At 37.9% G+C, this 9,251-nt stretch overlaps 1 protein-coding gene across 1 annotated transcript in view; it reads right to left on the bottom strand.

The window, feature by feature from the left end:
- The window catches only part of LOC108575511 (formin-like protein CG32138), a 79,271-nt gene that overhangs the window by 7,243 nt on the left and 62,777 nt on the right, over window positions 1–9,251 (bottom strand). Inside the window, exons 3-6 of the mRNA XM_017938328.1 lie at window positions 6,107–6,193; window positions 5,190–5,269; window positions 1,748–1,887; window positions 1,419–1,597 (exon numbers count right to left, since the gene is read on the bottom strand). Of these exons, the coding sequence (XP_017793817.1) occupies window positions 1,419–1,597; window positions 1,748–1,887; window positions 5,190–5,269; window positions 6,107–6,193 (486 nt within the window). The remainder of the gene's footprint in view (window positions 1–1,418; window positions 1,598–1,747; window positions 1,888–5,189; window positions 5,270–6,106; window positions 6,194–9,251) is intronic.

Raw genomic sequence — 9,251 nt, 5'->3', positions numbered from 1 at the left:
CCGGATATAACCGGCGCTAGTAGCCAAAGGGTTAAGTGACTTCCAATTATTTTTTTTCAATTAAAAAAAAATAATACAGCAAACCCTAATACTGTGCAGAGCTGGAAGGAAGTCCAGTGACGGCAGATGGGCAAGATGATGGGTACTTTTCACTCGCGTTGCCTAAATCTCACGTCGCGCAATTTTAACCCATTTGCACACGACGATCGCATAGAAGGATTTCGAAGCTTAAAAATTTCAATTATTGCACGTAATTTCCGAGTACAATCAGTAATAAAGAAAAACACGAGAACTATCCGACTGCCAATTGAACGTCTCAAATGGATAACGCTATTCAGAGCTGCGATGCAAATGGGTTAACGTATTGCTGACGATATACTATGAAATGGAACGAAACTGAACATCTTTAGTTTTTAAGAAATAATTTTTAACACTTCATTCAATAACAGAGGTGTAGACGATGCGAATTAGCATGTCTCGTCACCAGCAGTTGAAAAACGAACGATGAAAATTCGCGTCTCCCGTCGATAACAGTTGAGAAACAAAGGACGCGAATTTGCAACGAAATCTGAACAATAATGACAACAGATGTACCCTATCTCTATGATCGCGTCAGAGAAGGTGGGCTTATGAGGATACGACAAGACTTCTTTCCAGCTCTGCAAAACGAACGATGAAAATTCGCGTCTCCCGTCGATAACAGTTGAGAAACAAAGGACGCGAATTTCCAACGAAATCTGAACAATAATGACAACAGATGTACCCTATCTCTATGATCGCGTCAGAGAAGGTGGGCTTATGGGACTTCTCTCCATCCCTCCATTCACGCGGTCAGATAGGTTCAGTTTTCTATAAACTTTCATTGAATTTATTACATATCAGAGAGGCGTAAATCCTTACTTGAACGTACTAATATTGATCCAAACCTTCGACGAGCCTTAAAATTTCAAGAAGATTTGAAAAAATATTGCAGCGAATATCAGGCAATTTACGATAACCTCGCAAAAGATAAGTTATTGACAAATTCGTCTAAAAATAAGCAATAATAATGCAAATGAAGTAAGACTTGAGAACATTTTAAGCGATAAAGATAGTGACTTTGAGCCAATGAGGAAGAGAAGGTCGATTGCTTTGAATTACAGTACGGATTCTAACACCGAATAAAACTTTGCCTTTCCGAAATGTCATAATTTTCTTTATTATATTTTTATAACTTATACCTATTTTTTTTTTTCATACGCGAAAAAAAAAAATCAACGATCAATCCGCGTGAATGAAGGGATCGGTGTACTTGCACAGAGTGCCCAGAGGTTTTGTCACGTTTACAACTGGGACGCAACGAAAGTAATCGAATGTTTCGAGACGTTTTGCCCGATCGAAACCGTAATTCTCCCATATACGGCAGTTCTGCACCTTACCTTGTTATTCATGATGGCGCGCATGCACAGTATGCAAACATGAATGTCATCTTTCGCTTCGCCCATATTCAGACGCGCCACGTGCCGTGATCGCCGTTTAACGCCAGGACTATCCTTGAGTTCGTGAAGTGGTGGCCTCAGGCAGCCGTTATTTAAGGGCGACGTGTCCCCAGAACCAGCTGGAAAATAATTACGCTGTACCACGCCGCCGCCGCCGCTTCGCCGTTCACTGATTCAATCTTTTTCTCCGTTGCTCTATTTCCGGTTCTAACAAAGATGAACGTTGACACGTACCCGGCACGTATATACCGGGGCCCAGAGATTCTTACCGGTTTGTAATTTCTCCTCGGAACTCGCGTGGGATTCCAGGAGACGCTGTTCGTGCCTCATCATGAGTAACCTGAAGCTGAGGTAGTCTATAAGGGCGTCCAAGCCTTGGTTCTCCTCGTCTAGGAATTCCCTCACCCATCTAGAGCGATCGAATGGTGTTAGAGCACGGTGTACCGAGAAACAGCGATGGGAATATTTTTACGACCGACGTTTTGACCGCCATATGTGGGGTGTACGGTAGAATTCCGATAATTCCGGCACGCTTGGGACTTGGGCGATGCAGGATTAGCAAATATTGCGGATCATTGGGCTACATTTGTGTAGTGCGGCGAAAATAATTTAAAAAACCGACCGTTGTTACGGAAATCGGGCGAATTTGATCCAAAATGAAATCGCCAATTGTTATTTCTCGAAAATTTTTCATACCTCTGACACTTTGACTGCTACCGGCGCCTATAGACGCTCGGTGATAATCGAACGCTGGATAGTATCAGCGCTTTTCGTATTCTACGTTTTACCATTCGTAGATTATTTATTTTACGAATATAAAATACCAAGTATCTAACAAGAATGTGGTTTGGCTAACGAAATATGTGGTATGACTATTAATTCTATGACACTGTACTTTATTTTCGAGTTACCAGCAGTCAAAGGGTTAAATATCTAACAAACGTTGATAATCTGTACATCTGTGTAATTCAGTAAAAAATGAGGAAAGTAATTTAAAAGACTGTCATAGTTAGTACAGTAAGGTTCTCCTGATGAAAGTGACTCCAAACACGGCGTAATAGTAATCAATTTTAACCCTTTGCGATCGGCACATTTCTCTGGTTGGACTATCAGCTAGTCGAAGCAAATTTAAATTTTCAAAGTTATTTTTGCATAGTTTATTTATTATATATATAAGGATATTAAACTGATACATTTTGTTTAATACATACTAGTTATAGTGCATAAAAATAAAACGTTTTAATTTTTGTAATTTTCCAAAGTATGATACTTGACAATACAAAGATCATGCCGCCATAGCGGCGACACCGATTTCTAGAACAAAATTGAAATGCCGCCACTATGGCGGCACCGATCGCAAAGGGTTAACCCTTTCGCTGTTTAGTCCGTACGTCGTACGGGCAGAGCGGGATCTTATCGCTTAATTCCTTTCGTTGGAAAAGAAATCCAAAAACAAAAAGAAAAAAATATGAAAACGAATAAGGAAAGATTATTGTGAAGAATGCAACGTTCGACTATGCATACCGTGCTTCAAAATTTACCACGCTCGGACTAATTATTAGAATATCTTTAGGAATAGCAGTGGAACACAGGTGAAATGTGTTTTTTCTCGTATTTTTATCATAAATAGAAGCAATACTGATTATAAAGAAAGTCGAACATTTTTTGACCGCTTTTTGTTATTTCAGTGAACACAGCGAAAGGGTTAAGAGCACCCTTGAGCCTTTCGTGAACCAGTAGCATATATCCCACTCGAGTACGCGAACAAAAATTGATCTGAATTTGGTATCCATTACAGATTGGTGGATAAATAAAAAATTCTTTGTGTCGAACTATTGGATGTCGGATTGTCGGAATTCTACTGTATTCGGACGATGCACGAATTTTCGTCAGCGAGTCAAATACGTGAGGGTTTTCACGTGGATAAATAAAAAATTCTTAAAAAAAAAAAATTCTTTGTGTCGAACTATTGGATGTCGGATTGTCGGAATTCTACTGTATTTGGACGATGCACGAATTTTCGTCATCGAGTCAAATACGTGAGGGTTTTCATTTTTTTAATTCAATGTAATACAGCAGAATTGGTTGTAATCATTTCTTCGCCGATATGGTTTACACTTTTTAGGTCCGGCAAAAAGATCTGACGGTGTTTTCACGTGGTTGCAGCTCGTTTGCCGCGTTTTCATGCCATGCGTGGTCCCGTTATCAGTTTACGTTGCAAGTTCTTTCAAATAAGAATTCCGGATTAATCTAGATACACGTGCTTCACTTGGGTATTATTGGTATATTTGGAGAGCAAATCAGATCTTTCTACAGGACCCTGTATTACTGTGTATTTACCGTTGGTTTGCAACCTTACGTCCCCGCGGGATTCACGCGCGAAATTGGTTGAGCAATCATAGCGCTGGTCCAATCAATATTAATCGACCACTATTTAAGCAGCTGTTATTGTACTACAATATTAACGGTTTTCAAAATATCACGTGGTAAATATTGGTGTATTATATCGAGATATTTAAATGGTTTAAATTCTTCTGCACTTTTAATTTATTTTTGTGTGAGGAAATGTATCACCATTTCGGCCACAGCTTGTATGATACGCGTGTAATTCTTCAAGTAATATTATAAAGTACTTATAAGCATATTTGGTTTGTAATAAGTGACTGTTTAACCTGTCCACTGAGCGTTACTAGCTTCGAAAATGTTGCAACGTGACCATCAACGGGTCTTTCGCTTAAAGAGTGATGAATTTTTTGCCATTTTTGAATCTCTGAAAATATATCCCTGGAAGGACTGTTTGAAATTCGAGAAATTGACGTCGCTTTGAGCGACGGGAATTTGACTAGCATTCTAGAAAGATTTCAATAACTACAGGTATTAAGAATAGTTTTCATATTAACTTTAAACGCGTTTTTGTCGAGACTACTTTTTCAAACCGCGTGTACCAGAGATTTCTCGGAAACTATCCAACGAATTTTTCTGAAATTATGCACAAATCTTCAGTACACGTGTAGGCAAGGCATCATCTTCTATAATCTCAAAATTCCAAGAAATACTATTTTTTAAGGACTCGAGAAACAACGATTTTTGGGCAATGTCGAAGCGCGACTTTGACGCGTCGCCATTTTGTTATTCTGTGGTATTTTTCAACCATAGTGGAAGATACCTGACCTCAACTATTGCATTATCGGCCCCTCGTAGAATTTTTGTTTCAAATATACAAAATCCGAAAATCCTTGTTTCCGTGCAAGAGTTACTTCCGGTACACGTTACACAAAAGGTATACTGTATTTAACCACGAAAAAAAAATTAAGCACAGTGCAAGGTACGAATAACAATCGTTCCAAGTTTCGTTTCAATAGCTCTGATAGTTTTCTTGCAAAAATTTCCCAAAAAATATTTCTGCCGTTTAAGAGCGACAAGCCTGTTAATTTTAAAATTTAACCCTTTGTAACTCCAAGGTTTTCTTGCTATAGGAAAGTAGCAAATGGCAAATGAAATTTTTTTATAACAACAGAAATTTCGAACTATTTCACTGCTTAGATCTACAAACAAATGGTGAACAATTTATAGAGACCCACACATTTGCTGCTGCTCTGGGAAATCTCAGCTCTAACAGGGCCTTAATTGTAAACAATAATGTCGCCTCTCAGTCGTCACTCTAGTGAAAAGGGTTAACGTGTATTTGTAAAGAAAATTCGAACAGCTTACTCTATGTGATTTGTGCGTAAAGAGATCTCCAAATCCCGTAACACTTGAGTAGATGTTGATTCCCCAACCATTTTCCTTTTCTGAAAGAAAGTGAGAAAACGATACGACTGTATAATCATTAGTATCCGTTGTTCAAGCTTGTCCACACGCGGAAAACGAACACAAAACAAACGGATCTTTTGTAGTACAAGAACGCAAAACATTTTTCGAGAATCGCTTACTCAAACGATAATCACGCTGCAAGTTCAACAATTTAACAATCTTATTAACAAAATTCGCAATTTGATAACGTAATCGACGCAATGTGGTACATAGCAAAGCTATACTCTGTTCAAAATGAGAGTAACCTCGCTTCGCGCATGGGACGTGCCTAAGGCAGGGCTAGAACGTCCAAACCCCCACTTAACCGCCCACGTTTTTCTCCGTCTTACCCTCTGCTGCGCCCTCTGTCCATGCGCAGAACGGACGAGAATCGGTCCGAGAGCGAGGTTATTCTTAAACTGAACGACGTATAGGAGCACCGACTGGGTCCAAAATGACCCATTAGCAACTTTCTAAAAAAAAGTGAATGTTCGATAATAGTATGTATTATCGTTTGTAACCCTTGTTCTGCGTGTATACTTTTATTTGCACCGATATGAATCTTATTTTTCAATCACGTTTCAGTTAAAGAAAAATTCACTTTCGGAAAGTCGCTGATGGGTCATTTTTGACCCGGCGGCCGGTCGTTCTAGTGTTAAGGTCGAGTCCGTTTTTCTGAATCGTTTAGAAACATGATTCACCGATCGTTTTGAACAATTAGCATATCTCGAAATGCTATTTCATTCGAATTCGCGTTGCAACATAAAGGAGACGAAAAAGCGAGTACAAAACAGGGTTTATAAAAGCATGCAAATATTAAATATAATGCTACATACTCGATGGCTTCGCGAAGCTTTCGGATCCAGGTAGGTACGTAATTTTGCTAAATAATGCGACGGCGGATCTTTTGCTTGTACTCGTTCCTGAAAATATCGAAACATCGAATGTATTATTTAAACATTAATAACGTTTACTTAAAACGCTTATATACTAATAAATATGTATCTTTCAATCAACCATATCATTCTTTCCCGTCTAATTTCAACTTTTATCCGGCCAAAGCGATTCCAATAGACAAACGTCAAGTTTTTCTTAAATACTTCGAACAATACTTGAGAAATTCAAAATGCCTTCTACGAGTTCTTCTATTGTATCAATTGAACTATAGTCCTCTATTGTAAAAAGTGTTTTTTCGAAAGCAAAAGAAAATGTATTTAAATAATTTTGTTACATAAGCAATCAGTAGGAGTTCACCAAACTCCAAGAGTTATTTTTCCCTATTTTTTTAAATGCGATGCTGTATTTTTTTATCGCTGTGTGTTAGCTGCTGTTGCGATGATTTCAGCATGCTTTTACGATCATCAGTGACCTTGAATGACCTTAATGATAGCATTCTGAAATCATCACAACAGCGGTTATTGCACAGTGATAAAGAAAAAATGTATAGTATCCTATTAAAAAAAAAAAAAAACTAGAGATGACCTTGAAATCTCATCTACGTCTCCACCCACGTAAAAACTACATCACATTATGCCCCCCTCCATATCATGCAAGCTCTGTACAACAACACTTTTCCATATTATAATAAATAACGGAAATATTCCAAATGGACAAAGTTTTGTCCCATCCTGTATATTCCACGACTCTCGTACGCACGCAAATAACACGGGTCACAGATGACCCAGCCTCGGTTAAGGTCGACGAAGCTGGGATAAAATAAAAATATCGCCAGACAGGTTCGTGAAAAGTTAATTAACCCTTTACGATCGGTGTGCTCACCGATGAATTAACTTAATCAAATTTAATTACGCGTAATAAATGAATTCCATGGAAGTAAAAAAAGTTGCGGCAAAAATCAAGTCGGTTGAACGGGAAGAACTTCACAAAAGGGACACGTTACAAAAGGTTCAATCCTTTGAAGCGACGTGTATCCGAGCTTCAGCGGAGTTTAGCGAATGCCTCGGTAATCAGCGTGTGTGCAACGGCGGCACACTCACTCGCGTCGGCTGTAATGGGCGAGGCTCCTCTAACGTGTTGAACAATATCCCACGGTTTCCTAAATGCGTACGTGCGTGCGTGCGTGAATGCGTGCCTGTGGCACTAATTTGGCTAATTCCACACATGTGGGCTCGGTTCTTCGGATACACTTTTATCTGACGTTTACACCACCATGTTGCCTTTCAAAGGATCTTCATTACTTGTTTGTAACTCGCCTACAGAACTCGAAACAGTGGCTCCTTTCAAAGGCCGGGTTCTTTTTTTTTTTTTTGTAATTATTGGAAGTATCAAAAATAGCTTACGGAGAAAAGAAGGAAATTTTATTTGATGTTCGTTTGAGTAACTTCTGGAAGAATTTTGTTACGCCATTTTGAAATACCTTTTTCGTGAAGTTTATACGAAAAAGAAGTTTCTTGTAACTTTGCACAGTTAATCTATTTAACAACGGAAAATATCGAGATTGCACGAAAAATAAATAAGATAGCATTAGATATAAACGTCAATGTGATTTCCTTCTTTTAATACTTTTCTTACTCAAACAGATTCTCTTTGTTATACAGGGTGGTCCACCTAGCGTGACCATCTCAATTATTTTCGTTAATAGTGGACCAATCAAAAATTTCGTTTTTCGTAGAGGATGCAATTTCAGAGGATTATCGAGATAACCTTAAATTTTTCCTTTTTTGAATAAGTTTTCAAGGTCGTACTAAATATTTTGTAAAAAAACGTGTATTATACTGAGGTCATAATACTCATGATCATTGCTCTGACAGACTGAACAATATTTAAGTACTTTTAATTATACAAATAATTCAAGCGTTGCATTTAAAAAATGGTAAAGTAGAAATTTTCAGTATCCTAACCTATAATATTAACTGAATTCACCTTTCAAACAAAAATCGAATTACTCCTGATTATAATTAAAGATGAGTAAAAATTACGACCAATTACTTCAGTTTGGTTCTTTCAAATGTGAATACGATGTATTTTATTATATATTATAAAATGAATAATCCCTCGAAAAATAAAGTACCGTGTTCCAAATACTGGTAAACCAATGACGAGTTAACACGTCTTCCCCAGTTAATAGGTTAAGAAGCTAGAAATTGATTTTTCAACGTCCTAACGGGAGAGAAGTTTAGAAGCTGTGCCAAGTGTGTTGTATCGAGGCAACCACGCGCACGTGTGTACATCTACGCCGATGAGTGAGGGATGCTGTACACTTTTTTGCAGCCACTTTCTTGTATCGTATAATAGCACGGCTTGCATTACATCCGTGTCGTGTTACCCATATGCCCTACAGGTCCGTTCAAAAATCGAGACGACCATCGATGACCCCAAACAGGCAACCCTGTCGCCTCAAGAATATCCTATTTCACAACGAGATTCTGTGCAACTACATCCCAGCCACCTTATGACATCGGACTGACGCGTCTACAGTGGCTGATTTACTCGACTAATTCGCTAGTGTCTCTCTTTCATACGTATAAACAACCTGTTGCTAATACCGAATTAGAAGATAGTATGTATCTTGTTTAACCTGTTAACTGGGTTCACTTCTCAGACAGAAATTGAATCTGTTTAGTTTGTAACTGAAAATGAGTAAACTTTATTTTTATTAATAACTGGATTCATATAATTGATTCAAAGCCAAAGCAAAAGTTTATCAACAATAATAGAAATTGTATGGATGATTGATCTGTTTTCATTCTTTTTAAATGAAATTTTGATTATACCCAAAAGTCGGGAAGAATTTATTTCTACACCTAATAAATGTGAATATAATGTCTTTTACGTTTAATGCAGACATAGGAGTACAGTTGAAAATAAACAATCCCTGGATAAATAAATTATTGAATTCTAAGTGCTGATGAACCAATAACGAGTTAACTCGTCTTTTCCAGTTAACAGGTTAATTATTGTGTGACACTAGAACTAGCCAAGCAATCCAGACGACTGATATAAAATCTATTATAAAAGTTA

This window comes from Habropoda laboriosa, unplaced genomic scaffold (genome assembly GCF_001263275.1).
Source record: "Habropoda laboriosa isolate 0110345459 unplaced genomic scaffold, ASM126327v1 scaffold317, whole genome shotgun sequence".
Classification (NCBI taxonomy): Eukaryota; Metazoa; Arthropoda; class Insecta; order Hymenoptera; family Apidae; genus Habropoda; species Habropoda laboriosa.
This window is presented reverse-complemented; position numbering and strand designations above follow the sequence as displayed.